Source organism: Aricia agestis, chromosome 10, assembly GCF_905147365.1.
Source record: "Aricia agestis chromosome 10, ilAriAges1.1, whole genome shotgun sequence".
Lineage (NCBI taxonomy): Eukaryota > Metazoa > Arthropoda > Insecta > Lepidoptera > Lycaenidae > Aricia > Aricia agestis.
Window position 1 is genome coordinate 13,369,426 of NC_056415.1, and position 22,170 is coordinate 13,391,595.

General features: G+C 35.3%; 1 protein-coding gene across 1 annotated transcript; it reads left to right on the forward strand.

Annotated features, from left to right (window-relative positions):
- The first annotated feature begins 824 nt into the window (after positions 1 to 824).
- On the forward strand, positions 825 to 13,745 carry LOC121730856 (proton-coupled folate transporter-like). Its single transcript, XM_042120051.1, has 7 exons — positions 825 to 1,780; positions 3,995 to 4,157; positions 10,292 to 10,393; positions 10,785 to 10,922; positions 12,480 to 12,563; positions 13,219 to 13,375; positions 13,654 to 13,745. Exons 1-7 carry the CDS (start codon positions 983 to 985, stop codon positions 13,727 to 13,729), a joined length of 1,518 nt encoding a protein of 505 aa, XP_041975985.1. The 5' UTR covers positions 825 to 982; the 3' UTR covers positions 13,730 to 13,745.
- The last annotated feature ends 8,425 nt before the right edge of the window (positions 13,746 to 22,170 follow it).

Genomic DNA, 22,170 nt, shown 5'->3' on the forward strand with positions numbered 1-22,170 from the left:
ACCACAACATTTGCACTCCAATTTTACTTATTTTCATAAAACATTAATAAGTACTGATTTGTTTCTTTTTTTGGTCAAGTTCAATTCATATTTTATAAAATGGTATCCCCATAATTTATGTGGATGGTTTATTTCTTTCATCTTGCTTGCGTTTTGTAAAAAATAATTTTGGCGATTTTTATCTATATTAGGTACTTATCATCTTTATGGCTCGCTAAATTACACGGCATGAGCGCTTCGTCGTCCTAATAATAATTACTATAGCTTTAGGACTTTTACGTCGGTAAAAAAATATCCTTTTCTGTTATTATACTATATTGATGTCCGCATTAAGTCGCGGGCAACAGCTTATTAAAATAATACGTTTTAACGCGAACGAAGCTGCGGGTTAAAGCTATATTACTAGCTTTTACCCGCAGCTTATATTTATATTCTGGACGTAGATGACAAAAACTTTTGAATCCGTACTGCATTGCGCCTTAGATTTGTGTGTACTATTTAAGTTCTATGAAAACACATTATCGTACGCTATTTAAAAAGCGGCAAAGCTTTGATGTATTCAAATTTATATTAGGACAAAGCTAGATTAAAGCTTGCGCTCACACCGATTGGCTTTCAAAAGGTGTCGTCTTGTGAGAGTGTGAATAATTTTACATCAATAACGCATTAGCAGTTGTGTGGAATAAATATGTGATGTTTAATTGTCCGACCGCATTTTATCGCAAATGTCCTGCGCTATTTATCGGGAGTGTAGAGAGTGTTTAAAATTTAAAACAAGTATTTAAGGTGTAAAAAATTAAGTGTAATATTATAACAATCGTTCATTGAATGAGTCGTCAGTGTTTTGGTCTTGTGTTTATATCCGAAGTTTTGGTTTGACACTACAATAGCATAATGGACGATAGTTTTAAATAATATCAGTTGCTCAGTATTATTTCATAATAATTGATGTCGACTAGTAAAGAGGACGGAGAAGAATAAAATGGATACTAACACAAAAACCTCCCAGCTAGACAAGGAACAAACGGTACCCCTCAAAGATGGAACAGAGGATGTCCAGACACTCACGTTTGTGGAAAAACTAAAACACGTAAGAAACAATATAACAGTGGAGCCAGCGCTGGCCCTGTTCATAGTGCCCAGTGTGCTGGCAGTACTCGCGGCACAAAATCTGAATTTGGATAAAGCGTGTAGGGTGAATCTGGGTTTTAATGATAGCGCCTGTACAGCGCTAAATTTGAGGAAGCGCGCCAACTTCAGCCACGAGGAGGATGAAGTGCAGAAGCTGATAGCATCCGTGCAAGCGTGGAAGAGCGTGGTCCATACTTCTGTGCCCACAATATTAATGCTATTCGTCGGAGCTTGGAGCGACAAGACGGGACGGAGGAAGATATGTTTGCTTATGCCGATATGCGGCGAGCTGCTGACGTGCATACTCAATATGATAAACACGTACTTCTTCTACGAAGTCTCCGTGGAATGGACGACCTTCATGGAGGTCATATTCCCGTCACTGACGGGCGGATGGTACACGATGATATTGGGAGCGTACAGCTACTTGGGGGATATCACGTCGAAAGAGGCGAGGACGTTTCGATTCGGGGTGTTGAGTTTGTGCATGTCGGTGGGATTCCCCATTGGGATGGGGGCGAGCGGTGTCCTGCTGCGGTACACCGGATATTATGGGGTGTTCGGGTTGTCCGCACTGATACACCTGTTCAACTTTGTCTACATTCTATTCTCTATAAGAGATCACAGAAAGGAGACTCTATATCTCAAGGTATTCTTCAGTTCTTTTCGTAGGAAAATTAAGTAACCAATTTTCGTAATCTATTCCCTTATCTTAGATCACAAGCACGTGATCCGTTCGTATAATACATAGATATAAGAAACAAACGGTGGTTTAATATTTCTATGGTATAAAAGGAGCTTAGTATTTTGTATTTGATACAAAATACTATAATTTTTATTATAGTAAAATTGTATATACTTCACAGGAAAATCGTTATAACCTTTAAACTATCTGACTTAGAGCATTGAAATAAAGAATTTATGTAAGATTAAAACCTCTTATATTCCTTTAAAACAAAAAAGAACCAGTTTAATGCGCAAAATTTTTCATAAAAAGCCATTACTTAAAAAATACACAATTTTTTTTCTTAAACTTTGGTTTTTTTATGTTAAATTCCACGAAATTTACAACATTTTGCCTGTGTAAGCGTAGTCCACAAGCTTAGCTATCAAATGAGACCTTCTTATATTCATAGGATATTTACATGAGAAGTACTGGTCAGATTAGTGTGAAAGAAAAGAAAAAAACTAAAATGGCTGCCATTTTACAACCGTGAGAGAGAGAAAAAATTGGAGAGCTAATTTGTCGATAAAATATGCCATAGATCATGACATTAAAGGATCGGACACCGGTGTCGGGACACATTGTATAATATATAATATATACGAGCAACACTAATATTGCTGCCTGGGGTCATATCATGTCTAGTACAGGCCACAGGGTAAACTGAAATATACCAGGAATGGTTTTGGTGATTGACATAAAGTAAATTGAACGCATATAAAATCAATTCCAAACCACGAGGCGATTTAGACCATAGATTTATTGACAAAACTTTATTTGTATGGAATTTAGTGACTGGCGATGCGGTTTAAGCCATAGCATTTTTGTAACACGGGTAGGGCATTTTACAGATATTATACTCATGCTGATTTGGTCAAACACGCGGGCTTGGATTATCATTTTTTACTAGATGACACCCGCAATTTCGTTGCGCAAAAAACTCGTTTATCGCGCGGGAACCGTGCATTTTCCGGGATAAAAAGTATTCTATGTCCTTTCCCGGGATAAAATTATCTCCATACCAAATTTTAGCAAAATCGGTTAGGTGGTTTGGGCGTCAAGAGGTAATAGAGAGACAGACATATACATTCGCATTTATAATATTAGTATGAATTAAATTAAAGTATAGATAACAAACGTCAATTGAACAGTGATAAGCTTGTATCGTTTTTTGGGAAGCCAGAAATGCGTTTGTCCTACAGGATGTAATATTAGATAATTATTAAGGTCTACCAGAATCTGATGGCAAATGTTGACGGCAGACATTCAAAAAATATCCTTGACCATTGTATAAATATTTATATTTGCATGTTTCACTGTACTATTATCTATTCTGTGGCAGTGCCGTAAATAGGGCGGTGCCACCGGTGCCCAGGCAGAGGGCGTAGATACTGGGGGGCGCAAGAAGAAGACCAAGGCAGGACTATTATTTTTTCAGTTTGGCAGATAAGTTCCCACTGCGCCCTTAGTGGGGGTGGGGGTTAGCACAGTGGGGTTGCATACTCGTAAGTAGTAACTCGTAACATACGAAGGGCCCACTTGACATCAGATGGCTCGTCTGCTTGTTTGCCCACATCAGTTCTTTAAAAAAACGACTACTACTACTATTGTAATTGGTCTTTTGGTGGTTGTAATACGAGTAGCCATATTTTGCTCTGGGTACCTATAATAATATCTAAAAAAAAACAAGGGCGCAGTTATAGAAGCTCGCACAGGGCCCAAACAAGGCTATTTACGACACTGTTCTGTGGTTTCACACACAGAATAAGCCGCCATAAGGAAAAAAAAAGGATCAAAATGTTTTATTCCAATTACCCCGGTATTACTAGAGTCAATTTATTTTCTCATTTTTTGCGATCAGATTCTGGTAGACCTATAATAATTATACAATTTTATTGATATACGATTTTCATGATGTTTTTGGTTAAATAAACAGATATGGCTAATCTATAATGTTGTGAGGTAACGTTTAAAAAGTTCTCAGAATTTTTGTTTGTGGATACGGTTGATTTTTTTAATGATATTCAACTGCCTAAAAAATTGTTTAAATAACAATTGTTATCATAAATTTATTCCCTTAAGTGAACCCTATACAACGTAGGTACCCAATTTTTGTGTCAAAAACTTTTGTAATTGCAGGACACTTCAAAAGGACGCGTCCTTGGATTTCTGAAGGACTTCTTCGACTTCCGAAGTCTCAGGGACACAACACACATCGTATTGAAGAAGGGACCCAACAACAGGAGGCTCCGAATGTGTCTCATACTGATGGTTGTCTGTCTGACCTTCGGACCTACGTGGGGTGAGTATAGCCTGTAGAACAGTGGTCCCCAACCTTTTTTTTAAACGGGTCACAAATATGTTTTAGTCTTAGTGTCCGGGCAACAAACAATTTATTGGGTTTTAAAAAATAACGTTCTTCAGAATTAATGATTTATAAGTGGAACAAATTACATGACTTTCACGACGACTTTACATTATTTTGTTGGTGGGCGTGAATTTCAAAATGGTTTAACATCACGCGGGCCACAGCCCACAGATACAGTCCCGGCGGGCCGTGGGTTGGGGATAGCTGCTGTAGAATATACAGGGTGTAACAAAACTAAGTGATAATACTTTAGGGTGTGTACGTGTTCCTTGTAGAGAGTTCACTGTGAAAGTAGTATCGCTGAAAGACCAACATTTTTTTAAAATTTTGTATGGGCAAGCGCCCCAGCGTCACGGGTTTGCCCATACAAAAGTGAAAAAAATTGGTTTTCCAGCGCTGCTACTTACACAGTGAACTAACTCTCTTTAAGGAACACATACACATCCTAAAGTATTATCACTTAGTTTTGTTACATTCTGTATATATATTATATTATTTTTTTATAAAATAAGGGGCAAACGAGCAAACGGGTCACCTGATGGGAAGCAACTCCGTCGCCCATGGACACTCGCAGCATCAGAAGAGCTGCAGGTGCGTTGCCGGCCTTTTAAGAGGGAATATGGTAATAGGGGAGGATAGGGAAGGGAATTGGGCCTGCGGTAAACTCACTCACTCGGCGAAACACAGCGCAAGTGCTGTTTCACGCCGGTTTTTAATTAAATATTTTATATTTTTAATTTAGACTTAAAATCAGGTTCTTAAGAGTCCGGGTGCTATCGAAATTCTCATACAAACGTAAACGTATAAACGATTATAATTTAGTATGTAAATATTGTAATCGTTCATATTTTTTGGTATGTAAATATTTTGCAGCGAATATATTGTGTACAGGAACCTGGGTAATTACTATCTTAAGCTGAATAATAACTCAAATATGGTAAATTATCTCGTATGGGAAATGATCTTGGTATTACGTTTGTATGAGAATTTCGATGACACTCGGACTCTTAAGTTCACTAGAAAAAAGAAAAATAAAATAGGTTAAATAAAAAAGAGTTTGCACTACGACCAATAACAAATCACAAACCAACGAAATAAGAATAGGCATGATGACTATTTTTTTTTCTTATTAAGTAATAAAAATTGAAAGACCCTTCAAAAATAGAAAAATCGGTAAAATAATGACTCTGATAGCTTAAAAATTTAAGATATTAATGACAATTCGAACATCTCATAAAGTAGACCACCGAAACGCTCGATACAAAATGCTACTCGATTATGACGTCACCTTAGAGCAAGGCATCGCGGGGGAACTTTGTTCGATAGCTATATTAATTATTACGTTTATGAAAGTGGTTTCATAACAAAGGTTGCTTTAAATTACATAATTTATCGAATCGTATACAAATATTAAGAAATTTTATTGAAAAAAAAAATCAACTTGAATATCCAACTTTGAAGGCGCATATCAAGAAAAATACAAATGCTTAGATTAAGCTGAAATTTTGGAAAAACTTATTTTTTACTGTTAATTCTTTATTTTACTAACAAAATTCGCTAATCTTTGACCTTGTCACCATCACTATACGAGCATAATATTATTATAATATTATGCTCCGAGTATAATAAAAGTTAAGCGTTGTTAAACTTAGTTAAAATATGAAGTCACAATTTTCCTTTGATATTCGATCAAATCAAATAATTAGTGTCATCGATAAAAAAACAATTATAATAATACTCGTCATTAAATATGTTTTATCTCTAGTCGGGAAAAATTTCAAAAGCTAATGTATTTTATGTTGTAATATATTAAAATATGTTTTGCATTTCATTATATTAAGGTTAATGAAATCTTTATCATTCGAAAACATGTAGCAACTAGCTTGGAGCTATTCGCAATTAATAAATTACTGTTTTAATTCATAAAACATGATATTCGTTAATCTCTGAATTCTGATACAAGAAAATTTATAATATTATCACTGTACCTCTAAACAAATCGAAGACAATAATTTCTTTAGGTAATAATATTTTAAGAGCCTACTAAGCAAAATGTGTAAAAAAATCTTAAGAAATACAACCTAAGAAGTACAGAGCAGCTGTTTGTAAAATTAAATTAAGAAATTTAAAAAAACCACCGCCAAACAACTTTAAAAAATAATGAAATAATATTTACTGCCTTCAAGTTCAAATCATTCCTAACTTGCGTAAAGTAATATTTTAGTCCATAATTGTTGTCACGGTGTGTCGGGGGACCATTTTCTTTTAATTTTGCTCATTACAAAAACATTTCGAGGAATAAGGTCAGTGATCGTTTTTCTGTAGGTATAAACGAAAAAAATACCCATTAGTTACTTATATTTTTGAACAAATATGTTCAACCTTTGTTTGACCTTCAATAGTGTTAAATTAGCAATAAATTCGACCAACATTACGTTTCGAACTTTTGGTAAGCTTCTCGTATCAGCTTTCACATAATAGAACTTGCATTTGACGAACCAGCCATCTATATACATATAATAAAACTGTAGAAATGATAATTCTGTACATTAAAGATATCCAAAAAATAATAAGCGGGGGCTGTTACTACATCGCTATAGAAGCCAAAACTGTGGTTAGTTTTTTGTCTGTCTGTCTGTCTGTCTGTCTGTATGTTTGTTCCAGCATCACACGAAAACTACTGATCCGATTTGAATGCGGTTTTCGCAGATATATTTGTCTTCTTCCAACTTAACATCTGGTGTACAAAAATTTTTCCCCCCACCTCTCTAAGGGGTCAAAAGAAGGGGTAAGATTTTGTACCAAACTTTTCTCTTTAACACGAAAACTACTGATCGCATTTGAATACGGTTTTCGCAGATATATTTATCTTCTTCCAACTAAACATTTGGTGTACACATTTTTCCCCCTTCACCCCTCTAAGGGGACCAAAGAGGGGGTCAAATTTTGTATCAAACTTTTTTCTTCAATGGACTAACTTTCCAATTTAATATCTGGTGTATAAAATTTCTCCTCTCACCCCTCTAAGGGGACAGAAGAGGGGGCAAGATTTTGTATAAAACTTTTTTCTTTAACACGAAAACTACTGATCCGATTCGAATACGGTTTTTGCAGATATATATGCCTTATTCAAACTTAGCATCTGCGCTGCTAAGTTTAAATAAGGCTTAAGCTTATTTATTAAAAATAAAATTAATCTCACCAAAACTAAACATACAGATTTTGAGTGTCGTTTGATTGATTAATATCCGAATGCATGAAATCAATAGAGAGTACATTAACTTGTACATGTTATAGTATTACATTTTTAACTAATACATATTACATAAATATTATGATTGTTTTAAAAATATGTAAATAGTTTAGAAACTATGCTTATAATGAAACTAGTATTATTTTGTATTTAAACTGTACCGGTGGGCGGGTCGAAGAGTGGGGACACGTTATAAAAGACTGTTCTTTACGTGTTCGGACACTTTTGCTCGGGCCGTGATCGAAAGCCGTGCGGCTTTGCCCCTGCCCTTACTTGGGGAGGCGCAGCTTTTATTAAAAGTGAAATTATTCTAACCTAAACTAAAGATACGTCGTCAGTGTTGAGTTTTAATTCTCTTTCTTTAGGATCAAACGAAGTTATTTATGAAAAGTGAAATTATTCTACCCTAAACTTCTACAGATTTTGAGTGTCGTTTGATGAATATAAGATTCATCAAATGACACTCAAAATCTGTATGTTTCTGTTAATTAATAACTTAGTTTGTTCCTAAGGAATAAGAATTAAAACTCAACACTAACGACGCAACACGTTTATACTTGGCATCATTACCAGAGGGGGTTCCAAGTAAGCCGGGGGCAAAGATCCCCGCTTGGCCTGGATATGGACAGACGGACAGGCTGATATTATATTTTTGTAATCGGGTTCCGTTTCTTACCATTTCAGTAAAGGACCATAAAAAGGAGAGAATTATCTATTTCCGGTATTATACTATGCTAACGCCTACGAAGTCTCGGGAAACAGCTATCCATAGTAATACTATAAATGCGAAAGTGTATTTTGTTTGTTTGTTTTTTTGTCCTTTCTTCGCAGCCTAACGAAGCAACTAATTGACTTGATTTTTGGCATCGACTTAGTTGAAAGGATGGAGAGTAACATAGGCTACTTTTGATCTTGGAAAAACATCATGTTTCTAAAGGAGATTTGCAAGAATATTCGTATTATACACGATTTTCGAATTCCACGCGAGCGAAGCCGCGGGCAAAAGCTAGTTATAAATAAGATTGAAAGGAAATTTAAAACATATGCAGAGGTCAATTGGCGGCCGATGATGACGTGAGAGAAAAACTTTAAAAATTTATTGAGAAAAAACTAGTCAATGAATTTCAAAATTATTTAATTTATATTCTTAAAATACCCTATTTTAACGACAAAAAATATAAAAAGTACATGTGATTTTTTTTGGACAATGCCCATTCCACCTTGTTCAGATTAAAAAAAAAACTTTTTAATATTGCAGAAGCTGCGATAATTTTTATCAGTATAAAAACCCTCGCTTTTAGAGAGAATGAAACTGGACATTTATCGCGGCAAAATACTTTCCACGTATTTGTGATAATTAATTACTGGGAATTCCTATTGTTATTTTTAAAATTCATTTGCGCTGTTATTACAGAACAAACTTTTTACATCCAACAAAAACAGATATAATTCTCTGACCTGGCCAACTTGAGTCAGCCTGCGTTAACGATCATATTGTTATCTCTCTGGTTTTCCATGTTAATAAAAGGAAAGACATAATACTTTAACTCTCTTCTTTAATAGCCTAGCTGCATTGTAAGAAAGTCCACTTTCGTTTGACTTGACAGAGATAGAGTCTCTTTGTCTTTCCACCCTTCTCACATACATGATAATATGACGTCCACCACTTCGTTTCGCCAAAATTCATTTATCATATTGACCTTTCTCGGGTCTCAAAGTATCTCCATACCTTTCAGCAAAATCGGTTCAGTGGTTAGGACATGAAGAGGTAACAGACATACAAACGGACAGACAGACAGACACACTTTTGCATTTATAATATGTATTATTATATCTACACTATCTACACTACTATTATAAAGAGGAAAGATTTGATTGTTTGTTTGTCTTGAATAGGCTCCGAAACTACTGGACCGATTTGAAAGATTCTTTTACCATTGGAATCCTACATTAATTCTGCTGAACATAGGCTAAATTTTATTTTAGAAAAAAGTAGGGTTCCGTAAGATATTTGGGATTTTCGGACGCAAGATGTAAAAAATCAACCAGAAATGTTACTTTTTTCGCGTACGCTGCCTAAACTATAAAAGATAGAACCATAAAATGTTCTAAGTAATTGTAGATCTTTTAAATATCTATAAAAAAGTCCTGGACACACTATACCTATCTTTGTTGAGTGAGGCACAATAACCATTTTTTTATTAAAAAATCTTGAAATGTTTTTGGACTACATTTAAATGCATTTATTTTACTCATGGCATTAATTCTTATCAAAATAAATTATTTCATTACTAAGTGCAGTTAATGTAGATAATATTTGGTCTTTGAATGATTAAAATTGGACGTTTGGTTTTAATGTTATGGCGAAATTAAAATATTACGATTTCTGCTGCACGTTGCGAATTGGGCGTCGCGCGTCGTCAAGGCGCGCCGCGCGGATGTGCTCGCCCGGATAGTCCACGTAAATATTAATTATTATTACCTCGATCATGGGAATCGCAGACACAATAGATTTATAATGTCCACCAGTGCGAAGCCGGGGCGGGCCGCTAGTTATGTATATAAGTATGGATAAGGATAGGAACAATAATTATACTTAATTATTGATTGTATTTTTAACAAGCTTTTATAAGCCGGGCTATATATGTATACAGTAAATCGGAATAATAATACGGAATCTTTGTACTGTAAACTCTATTCTAATTATGTAACATAATAAGAGCCAATGACATGCAATAATTTGTTAAAATAATAATAAAAAAAACGTGTTTTTTTAGTGTTTCTAAACAATTATTTATTATTATTAATATTTCAGGTGAAATGAGTGTGATGTACATATTCACAAGGTACCGATTCAACTGGAACGAGATCATGTACAGCATCTACTCCACGTATGCTCTCATCACTCATGCTGTTGGTAAGTGGATTTCAAATCTACAGGTGTAAAAAACCATAGTGATTATACTGTAGGATGTTTATGAGTTCCCTGTATATAGTTCACTGTGAAAGTAGCAGCGCTGAAAGAATAACTTTTTAAACTTTTGTATGGGAAACTTCATGACACTCGGGCACTTGCCCATACAAAACACATTTTTTTAATCCTTCAGCGCTGCTCCTACAGTTTTTGACGAAGTTCATCTTCGAACATGCTCGGCCCGCACACAATGGGTCGGCGGTCCGGATGCGGACCACGGTCCGCCATTTGGTGACCCCTGGTTTAGAGCTTTTTCTGCTAACGCAAACAAAAAATAAACCTCATTTAAATAATATTGTAGTATGGTGTAATATTGTTTTGTTTTAATTTTCAGGCACAATGTTTTCAATAAGTATTTTCAGTAAGAGATTGGAGATGGATGATGCGGTGCTGGGCATCATTTCGACTTTTAGCAAAATGGCTGGATCAGTCATTTTGGCTTTCGCCAGAACCAACAACGAAATTTATGCTGGTATGTTATTTAAATCGAAAAACTGCAGTACGTTACGTACGTACTTTATATGGTAGGCAGTAAAGACAGAAAAATACGCGTGGTACTCGGGGAGTGCCGCGGTAAAGCTATTGCATAGTATTTTTATCAACTTATTCAAATATAACTAGCATACAGGCCATACACGCACGCAATCACGGTGCCGGACTCTAGTCGCACGCATGCAAACACCGTGCCAAAGCATGCCAAATTGAAATGACGTTAGGCGATGCACGGCATTAGGATTTTTTTCGTTATAGAATTTCTTGATTTGGTGACTGTGCTTAAAGCCCGCGATAGAAGCTATCCAATAGCTTATAGTTAATAAAAATCGTGTAATAGCTCTTTCGAAAGTGTGAGGCGCCCAACCGGTCAGGTTTGCTTCTCCAAGGCCTGCCTTTCCATACCGGTGCCGCGGTGCCGTAACTCTTGTGGCCAATAGATTTTCCTCGTGTTCTACTCTATTTATTATTATTTTTAAAAGCTTTTATTTAACTTGCTCTGTATGTATGTATTATGTAAGTATGTATGTTACGGAGAAATTTTGGAACTCAATTTTAAGGTAGATAGATATATTTAACCTATTAAGCTGAAATTTTGCACACGCGTTTAGTTTGGATGACCATGCACGATATGGTATGTGACATCACTCTAAATCCAATATGGCCGACCATCCAAGATGGCGAAATAATTATTTTCTATGCAGTCCTACAATATGGACATTATTAAATGAAAGAGCTTTTTAAGAGTAACTCGAAAACTAATGTAATTTTATTCTACTTTATTCTACATCCAACATGGCGGCTCATCCAAGATAGGAAAATAGTTATTTTTAATGCACTTCTGCAATATGGATCAAATGAAAGGGTCTTGTCGTGACTTTACGTGACGTTACGTGACGTGACGTGAAATGACGTGACTGACAGCCGCGTTTCATAAAATGCCCGGTTGAATCCGGTCATTTTTTTTAGTCATGCAGAAATCTAGCCAGAGATAACTAAAAAACAAAAAATAAATTATAAACAAAAAACTTTTTGAAAAAAAGCTTTTATTTAAAAGTCTAAAAAGAAGAAAATAATTTACTCCTTAAAAATTTTAACTATTAAGTAATAATCCTCAATATATTATACAATAAAAGCTTGTCGCGAGACTTAACAATCTATCAGTACTTACTTAATAAATTTATTAAAATAAAAATATAATTCAATTTACTCAGTTATATAGTTACATTTAAATTGGTACTAGTTTATTTACAAATCGAGCGACAAGCTTTTATTATCATGCAAATTGTATAATATATTGAGGATTATAACTTCATAGTTAAAATTTTGAAGGAGAAAATTATTTTCTTCTTTTTAGACTATTTAAATAAAAGCTTTTTTTCAAAAAGTTTTTTGTTTATAATTTATTTTTGTGCAAATCAAAATTGTTTAAAATTTTCAGAGTCTAACTTATCCCCCTTTGGAATCATCAAAGAGATGGGAAAACTCTGTTACAACATTTGCATTAGTGTGCAAATAATATTCTTTTATATTCCAGTGCCTATAGTGGAGATATTGAACGGTACAACAAATATTGCCCTGCGTTCTATCGCTTCGAAAATTGTGACGCAGCGTGAATTAGGTAAGATAAGTTTTATATAAGGCTAAAATATAATGACAATAAAGAAACAGATTTAAGTATATAATTTGGCTACCTACTTCCAAAGTGGTTTCATACTCATCATGCAGTTCTAGGCACTAAATGGTATTCATCTTCGTAGTAATTCTTTTCTATTTCAAAGCATAGAGTATTTACCTAAATACCCAGGAAAAGTGTACCTACTCATAATTTTACTCTTTATTCAGACAAAGTGTACTCCCAATCATCACTTATTGCAAATTGTTCTCAAAATGATTATGAATTTCCACACAAAGTGTACCTACTCAAAATCATTATCTAATCAAAATCATTATCTAATAACCTTTTACCCTGCCAAGTGCACTAAAAATCATTATCTATTTCAAGGCAAACAGTACTTCCAGTCATTTGCAATGTCACCGCAAAGTGTTCAAATCATTATATCATTACCTATTTTCACAGGAAGTGTACTCACAATCATTACCAATTTCCAGGCAAAGTGTACTCACAATCATTATCTACTTCCAGGCAAAGTGTACTAAAAATCATTATCTATATTCCCAGGCAAAAAGTACTGCCAATCATTAGCAATATCCCGCAAAGTGTCCACCCAATCATTAACTACTTCCAGGTATTTACTATCATTACCTATTTACAGGCAAAGTGTACTCGCTGTTCGGTATAGCGGAGACGATGATGCCGCTGGTGTTCGCGCCGATGTACTCGCGCGTGTACATACTGACGCTGCACGTGTTGCCCGGCGCGGTGTTCCTCCTCACCCTGCTGGCTACTACACCACCGTTTGTGATATTCATGTGGGTACTACTATTATTATAAGCATGTAATGATAGATGGAATGGATGGGAATGAAGATGAAAAAAAAAAATGTGTAATGATAGATGGATGGAAATGAAGATGGATGTTTGTTGTTTAAAAAGGCTGAATGTAATATGAATGTTTCGCCTTTTCAGCATGTTATAAGAATATGGTAGTAGTTTAAGCTTTAGATTTATCAAAGATCATAGATAAATATTTTACTTTTAAATTGTACATTATTCCTTTATATTTTTGTCTCATTTATCTCTTGTTTCAGATGGTTTTACCGCCAGCATAAGCAAGACGCTCGAAAAACTAAATTCATCATAGAAGAGGCTGATAATGGAACGTAATTTTCTTATCTTGTATATTAAGAGGCCCCTTATCCCAGTCCCAAATCCCATTATCGTCTACGCGGGCGTGATCAAAAAGCTTGTTGTTTCATCGATTAATAGTAATTATTATTAATTAGTAATTTTTATTTATTAATTATTATTAGTAATTAATAATACCTAATTATTAATAATTATAAATTAGTAATATTCACGATAAATAGTGTCGGAAATTTCATAAAACTTGTTTCAAGAAAATAAACGTCGTATTTATTAGTAGGCCATACAAGTATGTATAAAAAAATGTTGACATTTAGAATCTTCATTACATTTGCAAGTTTTATAAAAAATATCCTTTACTGGTACAATTAATAAGTACATTATAAACGCCTAAATTTCAGATAAAATTTGTACAAAAAAGCAGATTTTTGGAGGCTTATACTAAACTTGTTTCTCTAAATTTTGATCCTCCAAAATAGATAATATTATAGTGCAGAAGATGGTATTCACAAGTTTCAACGAAATATCCTTTACAACGCCATAATCACGTACTAGCGTTTGTATGGAAAGATAGACGGGTTGGCCGCTCTGTGTAAATAAACAGCTAAGTCCCAATTTCACCAACGACTGTTAAAGTTAATGCTCGAATTAGTATCACGTTACCCCTTTCGTTTTTTCATGCGAATGAAAGAGAAGACATGATATTTTAACAAGCTGTTAACACTTACAGACGTTGGTGAAATTGGGCCTAAGTGAGGTATTGATAACATCGTTTTATTGGAAGATCCCGAATTTATTAATTGCTCGAAAAATGTTTTTGATGTAGCGAAGTCTAATTAAACAAACGACAAACTTGAGGGGATGAGCGGGTATGAGGAGAAAAATGGCGGAAGTAATCAAAATTTGATTTCCTTACACGTGTTCACAATTAATTTCCGCCGATCGAGTTTTCAAAATTCTCTTGTCAGTTGTCAGTTGTCACCAACAAAGAGGTGTATGGCCTCGTCATAAGTCATAATCATAATTTGCAGTAAAAACTCAGTGTATGCGAGGCCCCGGGCGGCAGGTCTATGCGAGGCCCCGGGCGGCAGGTCTATGCGAGGCCCCGGGGCTGCAGGTCTTTACGAGGCCCCAGACGGCGGGTCTTTGCTAGGCATAGGCATAGCCTATGTTAGGCACTTTGTCCTTCGGAAAAGTACGGTCTTTGTGATGCGAAAGTAGGTCTGGTTGTTTTGTGGGTATTCGTTATGTTTGACGAGAAATACTTAAGTTATATAAATAAATAAAATTTGAGTCAAGAAATCCGTAGGTATTTTTTTAATTTGATTGACGCGAGGCCCCTGCAAGAGCGAGGCCCGGGCACCCTCTATGACCATTGAGGTGTGGTTTTTAAATATTTGCTTAAAATATGTGGCAATGCTTTACGCGCCCTCTACTGATTCCCTAATCCGCTTTAAATAGTTCTACATAACATTATCGATATCCTCAGATCGACCGGGTTCTGTTAGAATCACCTGGTGCAGGTCTACAAACAAACCTCATGGTGCTTCACTATTTGCTGGAAGAGTCGCGGTAACGATTGGCAAGGCCATAGGATATAGGCCAATAGGGGTTCATAGTAAAAGTTCAGCTTGCTACTATGAACCTCTATGGCTAGATCCTTCAGCGCTGTGACAATACTCGATACGATATCATTATAGTATGTGATATTGCGATCAGAATGATATAGTCGAAATTGATATATTATAGTCTATGAAATACAAAAACATAATCTTTGTTACCGACTTCCAAAAAGGAGGAGGTTATACGTTCGGCTGTGTGTATCTTTTTTTTTTGTATGTTCAAAGATAACTCAGCCGTTTGTGATCCTATTTTCAAAATTCTTTTTGTCTTGTATAGGGTTTAACTCGAATTTGGTACAATGTTCACTAAAGTGGTGTTCTGATGATGGGATCCTGGAGGAATCGAGGGGACTCCTTGAAATTTTTATGGAAACATATAGTGATTTTAATTTTTTCTGAAGCATTCGAGGTAAATGCTACCAAAAAGTAAGATTTCGCATCAGGTTATACCCTGCATCCCAAGGTACCCAATAGAACTTTTGAATCCATATAGATACAGGTTCGGGGATTTCGGCGTTGTTTAAACAACTGAAAGCATAAGCCAACACATCAATTTATTTGATCATCATCATCAAAACATTAAAAATATGAACTAAAAAGTATTAAATAACTCTTACTCTTTATGTTTCTGTTGTTCTAGCCGCAATACTTACTGTACTAAATTAAACTCCCCCATAGGACAGGCCTCGCCTAGTTTGGGGGACCGTTATTTGTTAAAATGTTTGTAAAATTATCATGGTGAATAAAGACTTTTGTATTTGTATTTGTATTAGTGCCTTTTTCAGAATTCGTCTAAATCTCAACTATTTCTCTACATACTACAGTCTTCATTACTTTGAAGTCGGTACCAGTCCTAAAAGCTTCAGATATTCTGACATTGACTCACGATAAAATTAGCTGTAACCGACTTCAAATAATGAAGACTGTAGTATGTAGAGAAATAGTTGAGATTTAGACGAATTCTGAAAAAGGCACTAATAAAGAGTAAGAGTTATTTAATACTTTTTAGTTCATATTATTATTATTTTTACTTTGGAAGTCGGTTTTAATTTTTGTTAAAAATATTAATTTACTTAAAATTTTCAAACAACAATTAAATTGAAAACTCTTCACTTTTTATTTCTTTGAAAAGTCCTATTAGAAAAGGGGACCAATTAGAAACTTTGAAAAATAATTGAAGCAAGTAAGTCAAACGAAAATAAAATTTCCAATTTCCTACAGGATGTTCGCAGTCACCCCGCCCCTAATTACAAGAGCGGTCGACTTATGATCTCGGTGTTACTTCGTGCGAAAGAAAATAAATAATAGTAATTGTATCTATCGTTTGCCACCACTTCAGTCTAGATTCGTGGTAATTTCTCGAAGAACTCGATAAAACAATTCTACTTGAAGACGTTAAAGCGATATAAAACTATCAAAATTTGCATTTTTACGTCTAGGGTAAACTATTACAATAATAGAGTATAGAGTATCTATGGACGATTCACACCACGTCAGTCTGGCCCCTTGCTAAGTACCTGAAGGACTTGTGTTACAGGTACCAGACAACGGAAATATATTAAATATTTTTATACTATACGTTTTAAAATTTTTATTAAATGATATTTTTATTTAATACACATCCATGACCCAGGAATTTTGAAGACTTTTTGTTCCGTCGGCGGGATTCGAACCGGCGACCCCCGGCTTGAGCTACTAACGTGCTTATCCAGTGAGCCACAGAGGTCGTCAATATGCTTAGAAGTAAGTACACAATATTTAAAAATATAACATTTCTCCCATTTCTCCAATTCATCCATAAATATTTTTATCACTTACGCTGTGAGTATTGGGGAGCCCACTCAAAACGTGGGCAAAATTTTTCAACGTTTCGTACAAGCCGATAAAAAGTTAAGCAACAGGCTTGATTGGACGAAATGAAAGAAGTCACCAAAACAATCTTTGCCATAAAAATACAAAAACAGTAAATGGATTAAACATCAAAGAAAAAGTCGGGGCGGCCATAGTCCGGAAGTACTTAAAAACCGTCGGAACCACTTCTTAACGGTTTTCCGACAATGAGAGTTTAAAATCGTTTACAGAACTCATCTATTGTGTTTAAAAGCACAATTTGTTTCATTGTTAATAGAAAGCGATTTTTATGCTTCCTTGCGTGAGTAAAGTAGAACGCTGTGCTCTATGACTGTTTGAACGGGGCCACGTTTTTCTAGTGCGTTGCGCGCAGTGCGGTGCGTTGTCGGAACGGAATGCAGCATGGTTCAGACAAATCGATTCGAGGCGGAGGCGGATATAAGTAATTTGTCGATTTTATTAGTTGGGCTTAATCTAATATACGAGGGCGGGATGAGAAGTAACTAGCCTCTGCTATTTAAAATGTTAAAATTAAAAAAATATGTATGTGATTTTTTAATTCGTGTCTTTGGCCGCCTGTGTTTCAAATTTAAATTTGGTGGCGTGAAAATTGTATTGATTTTTTAAAGGGTCCCGAGACGATCAAACGGTTTGATTCAAACCTTACGTGTTTGATGCAACCGTTTGATGTCGGTTTGAACGGTTTGTCAAACGACACTGAGCAGTTTCATTCAATACGCGCTGTCGAGTCGTCTTGTGATGCAAAAGATGCTCTAGATTCTAGAACGAGGATCGCGATTTTCTAATCTTATGTTTATAACGTTAATGTCCTCCGTCAGAAGAGAAAAAAAAAGAAAAATACTGCTCCAAAGAATGGTATGGTCTATGGACTAACATAATATCGTTTTATCCACGAACATCTACAGAAAGTGCTAGAAACTACAGATTCTTTCATTTTTTCTTCTTCATAATCCAGCACCAAACTAAGCCGGGTTTGTTCAAACCTTCAAACGCGTCGGAACACGATCAAACGGCGCGTCAAACACAACGAAAGTTCATCAATGAAGTGAAATTTCATCAAACATGCTTCAAACACGTAAATGTACATAAAGAGAATAAATAAAATAAATAAATAAATAAATGTTTGACAAACCGTTCAAACATGCTTTGTAAACGATCAAAATGGTTTGAGTCAAACTAAAATTTACGTGTTTGAGTCAAACCATTTGACCGTCTTGGGGGCCCTTAACATTTGAAAATAAATTTCGTCAACTGTTTTGAATATGGATAAAATTGAACAAAGAGCGGTGATAAAGTTTTCTCATATGAAGGGGATATAAGGGAGATATATCTATGATGAATTAAAAAATGTTTTGGGTGAATCTGCTTCTTCTTATGCCACAGTAAAAAATTGGGTAGCTGAGTTTAAACGCGGTTGTATATGAGTCAAAGATGAAGCCGCCCAGGACGTCCCAAAAACGTCACAACTCCGGAAATGGTCCTGAAAGTACATGTTAGGTATGGTTTTAGCAGACCGACGATTGAAGTTATCTTAAATAGCAGACACTATAGGTATATCATAAGGACGGATACAACATATCCCAAGTGAGGAATTAAATATGAAAAATTTACCGGCCCGATACGTGCCGCAAATGCTTACGCACGATCAAAAAAGAATTAAAGAAAATCAATGAATTAAAGTATGATTTGCTGCCCCACCCACCTTATTTGCCTGATATAGCGCCATCAGACTTCTATTTATTCTATAAGCTCAAAACTTTTTTAGGACGGACAGAAATTTGCCACAAATGATGAAGTTATAGCCGCGGTAGAGGAGTATTTTGTTGATTTTGAAGGCCTCAAAAAAAATCATTTCATAGAAGGCATTACTGCTTTAGAATTCAGATAGATTAAGTGCTTAGAGGTTCACAGAGACTATAATATTGAATAATAAAATTTTATCACGGAAATTTAAGTGTAGAAGTATTGGGCTAGTTACTTATCATCCCGCCCTCGTATAAAATTCTCGTGTCACAATGTTAGATAGCATACTCCTCCGAAACGGCTTTACTGATTTTAACCAAATTTTATATGCATATTCAGTGGGTCTCAGAATCGGCTACTGGGTACTTTTTATATTGATAAGTGCATTTGTTGAATATTTGTTGATTTATATAGTTTACAACTCGAGACTGACGGCGACCACTGTTTGTGCGACGGGATAGCGATGGACGTTGCCATGGTGACATAGTCACTTTAATAAAATAATACGGGCGAAATACTTTATATGGCAAAGAAACGTTTGACGAATGCCGGGACAGCTAGTATAAATAGTTATACTAGCTGGAGCTGGATAGAAATTGGACGTTGTAAAGCATTCGTGTGCTAACCCACAAAAAATTTCGTATTGAGTTATGAATGCAGTTATGTTCTTTAGATTATTTAGAGCAAGACTGCATTAAAAATTTTACAACAACAAAAATGTGGGTTAGGACACTAATGCTTAACAGCGACTAATTAGATGGTAGAAATCAATTTCCTGCACCTGTGCTACATAGCTGCGTTGCAATCACGCACGACAATACATTCCGACAGTAACAGCACTGCATGTCTTTCACCCCTTCAGTCCTTCTTTCGCCATTTACCTATCGTTCATCAAAACATCGCGTCTGCAAAATCGGAGCGAAACCGCTGCGGCAACGCAACGTGCAACGGCTACGTGGCTGCGCTCTTAATACCAATTAATTTATGCAATTTATTTTACATATTGCAATATGCAATATCTATTTTTAAGCTTCTCTATTTATATTTTAGTAATTGTATAGTTAAATTACCATTGCGTTAATATTCATTTAATGGTAATTTATATAAACAACGCAATTTCAATTTGTATTCCTTGAATCTCTACGTTGTTTATCAATCCTCATTGTTTACTTACATAATTACCATACAGCTTAATAAGCGGCGTATGAAAATCCCGAATCAGCACCTTAGAATTTCGTTTAATATTTCGCCTTTTCACTCGGCGCAGCTGACGAAGATCGTTAATTAATTATTCGAAAACTGCTTTCCGAAAACCTCATTAAGACTCCGCATATAAAGAGCTTTTAAAGTAAACAAAAGGTAATTTTAGCTTATTCATTAAACGTAATTAAAAAGGGGTGGATAATGATGAAAGTAGAATAATGCGTGGAATAATGACTCTATGTGTCGGTCGTTACGTCGTGAGTGGAACGCCCCTCCTCCATCTCCACGCTTCCGCGCGAGGCATCAATCACATATCTGCAGAGATATTAGGGTAAATACAAACACTTTAATTGTTAATTGTTACGAGTATTATAACTTTACCTTTAATTTTAACCCGCTTACTAAATAACTGTTCATGGTAGGTAATTAGGTATGCTTTAGCTGTTATATTGGAAAAGTCCCACGTCAGCGGACCTTGAATAGTTTAACGTTGCATAATTAATAGTAGGAGTAAAAGCTATAATCCATACCAATATTATAAATGTGAAACTGTGAATGTCTGTCTGTCAGTCTGTTTCCTCTTCACGCCAAAATCGTGGAACCAATTTTTCTGAAATTTGGTATACCTAGTATAGTATATGTAGAGATAATTTGAGTCCCGCGATAGGAAACTTTTTATTCCGTAAAAATTATGGCGCAATGGAGTTGCGAGCATCATCTATTAAGGGTCAATTTATAATAGAGCTGAGTCGAAGCGCAGCGAAGCGAATTGCCAAAAACTGTACACAGAAAATTCAACCTTAACTCACGAACGTAACGCACACATTACTTCTATGAGATCAACCAGCGTTGGTCGGGCGCATACGCGCGAATTCGCACAGATGAGCCCGACGCGCGCGCGTCTTTTAAAATTCTCAGATGTAATGTGTGCGTTAACGCTTTGGAGTTAAGGTTGGATTTGCTTTGTTCAGTTTTGATACTTCGCTTCGCTGCGCTTCGACTCTGCTCTATTATAAATTAACCCTAAATAAATATAAATGTACTTTTAAAATATAGGCTTTAAAACTACGATTTCGATGAAATTCAACACACACGTAGAGTTTGTACCAAACTTTGTCGTGGTAAAACTTGCGGTTTACCTGGTTTTACTTATGTGTAGGGCCCGGAAAATATGTATTAAAAAATCCAAAATATCATAAAATATGTACTAAAAATCGAAAATATGGAAAAATATGGAGTAACGAATAGCAATATGGAAAAAAATGGAGTATAAAAAACATTGTTTTAGTGTAGGGAAAAGAGTCACTCGTGACAGTTACCAAACAGACAGAGGCCAGAATATGCTATGCTTCCTTTGCCTATGCATATTTGGTTTGGGAATAAAAGTCTTAAATATAGGAAATAATTACTGTACCTACATATAAATAAAAACCTATATATAAAATCGGCCAAGTGCGAGTTGGACTCGGGCACGAAGGGTTCCGTACGTACCACACTAGAGTAAAAATAGGCTGAATTTTTTTTTTTTGTCTTCAATAATCTTCTTTGGAAACAGAATACGACGATAAAACGCGAGAGGAACGAAATACGCAGCCGCGTGGTGGCGGGAACGTATTTTTTTTGGATTTTTGTGAAAATATGGACGATTGTGACATTTTCTTGCAAAATATGGACTTATCTTTGTAAAACCCTAAAATATGGAAAATAAAACTTGGTTTGTCGCAGTCTAAACATGATAATTCGTGTAAAAACACATTCTAGGCCGAAAATAGCGTAAAATAAAAATATGTATTTACATATAAATCCGGGCCCTACTTATGTGTGTTTGAAATATAACCGTGTTTTTCATGAAAACAACTGAACAAATGACAACAATTACTAAAAGTTTTCCTACTTTTTTAGTGTAGATTTAAGAAAGAATTTAATTACTTTTTATATTTCAGTTTCAGTTTTCAGATTAAAGAACAAAAATCTAAGCAAAGAAAATCTTCTCAAAATGTACTTTTAGATAATATATTTGTG

Excerpts from the sequence above, each read along its gene's own strand:
- LOC121730856 (XM_042120051.1), top strand. The coding sequence starts at position 983 with ATGGATACTAACACAAAAACCTCCCAGCTAGACAAGGAACAAACGGTA. Across the intron at positions 10,923-12,479 it reads CAACAACGAAATTTATGCTG|TGCCTATAGTGGAGATATTG; the intron begins GTATGTTATTTA and ends TTTATATTCCAG. Across the intron at positions 12,564-13,218 it reads TGTGACGCAGCGTGAATTAG|GCAAAGTGTACTCGCTGTTC; the intron begins GTAAGATAAGTT and ends ACCTATTTACAG.